At 57.2% G+C, this 1,484-nt stretch overlaps 1 protein-coding gene across 1 annotated transcript in view; it reads right to left on the reverse strand.

Moving 5' to 3' along the window:
- TYW3 (tRNA-yW synthesizing protein 3 homolog) overlaps positions 1-1,480 on the reverse strand; it is a gene marked incomplete at its 5' end in the record, with an annotated part of 9,730 nt that extends 8,250 nt beyond the window's left edge. The window contains 2 exons of the mRNA XM_006021765.3: positions 341-505; positions 1,364-1,480. Of these exons, the coding sequence (XP_006021827.2) occupies positions 341-505; positions 1,364-1,480 (282 nt within the window). The remainder of the gene's footprint in view (positions 1-340; positions 506-1,363) is intronic.
- Between the last annotated feature and the right edge of the window lie 4 nt (positions 1,481-1,484).

Raw genomic sequence — 1,484 nt, forward strand, 5'->3', positions numbered from 1 at the left:
CAGGTCAGATATGGCTCCCCAGTGCTATATCATGGGAACCTTGTGATCATGAGTGTTTTGGGTTACTGATCTCAATGTGTGGAGCCTGATCCCGGGAAGGTAGGGGCCAGCCGAGGCCATGCAGGCTTGACCTGGGCATGCCTGGGCCAGCCAAGTCCACCTGGGCCCGATCCTGGCCTACCGGGTTTGATCTCACACACAGACTGGTTCCACACCACTCATCTGGCTCACAGGACCACAAGGCTGAATGCCACTATTCAAACTTCATGTCTTCTCTGGAGCATGAGAGGAAGGCAATACAGTTTTATGTATAACAGGGTGCTGGGCACCAGCCTCTTACCACCTCCTCTTTGGTGCACATGTGATGTGTTACCATGAGCCAGACGCAGTTCTTCTTCTGTACTTCATAGCCGCTGCGATCCTGGCAAAGAGCAGCACGGATTAGAGCAGTGGGGCTGGCACGGAAACCTCCGCACTTTGCTTTCTTGCCTCTGGGGATGAGGCCCTAAGGCAGGGATGAGCAATTATTTCAACTGGAGGGCCACTTAACGAGTTTTGTTGAGCTGAGGGCTGCAATGGTAGCCCCACTCCTTGGTCGCCATGTCAGGACTGGAAGTCCTGCCACTAAAACCGTGATCTTTACCACCAAAAGTCCCTCCCCTTGCTCCTGGAAGTACTCTTTTTGGGAGGGGTTTGCCATCTTGAAACCAGAAAAAAAACCCATATACTAAAACTCAAAGATCTACTATACTGTATTTTAATTTTATTACAAAAAATATTTTTGTCTTGATTTATACATGTTTGTGCAGTGTATATAGAGGTGATTGCATAAAAGCTCAAAAATAAAGTCTTTCTTTGGTATATTGTGTGTGGGGGTAGGAGGCATGCATGGTGGAGTCAGGGGGGTTGTGAGAAGGTATGGCTGTGTGTGGGGGGGTGTAGGGCATGTTGGGAGCTGTGTGTATGTGTGAGGGTTGGGGGGGTTAGAGAGAGGGTGGGAGGGTGGGGGTACCCCCCACACTCCTCTCCCATAGCACAGAGCCCCTGCTGCCAGCAGCAGGCCCTCAGGCTCCCCATGGCTCATGCAGCTGCACATGGCTCCAGCCAGCTCCAGGAGCAGCATGAGGTGGCAAGGAGCGCAACCAGGGCAGCTCCACCTCCCCCGTGTGCTGCCCAGAGGGCACGCTGCGGGCCGGGGAACCCGACTCGGAAGCTGCGTGCGGCTTGCTCAGACCTCACAGCAAGGCAGGGCCGAAGGGCCCTCACGCAGGCACTGCGCCCTGCTCGAGGCAGAAGCATCCCTGCCCCAAACAGGTCGGCCCCGGGGCCCGCCGGCGGGGGGTGACGGGCCGGGGACACTCACGGCGGCGGCGGTGGCGGGCGGGGCCTGCACGAGGAGCACGCGGCCGGCGCACGAGCTCGTGGTGCAGAACCGGTCCTGGCCGTTGAGCAGCTGCACGAGGCCCGCGACAGGCAGGGCCCGG

The sequence above is a fragment of the Alligator sinensis genome, unplaced genomic scaffold (assembly GCF_000455745.1).
Source record: "Alligator sinensis unplaced genomic scaffold, ASM45574v1 scaffold853_1, whole genome shotgun sequence".
Classification (NCBI taxonomy): domain Eukaryota; kingdom Metazoa; phylum Chordata; order Crocodylia; family Alligatoridae; genus Alligator; species Alligator sinensis.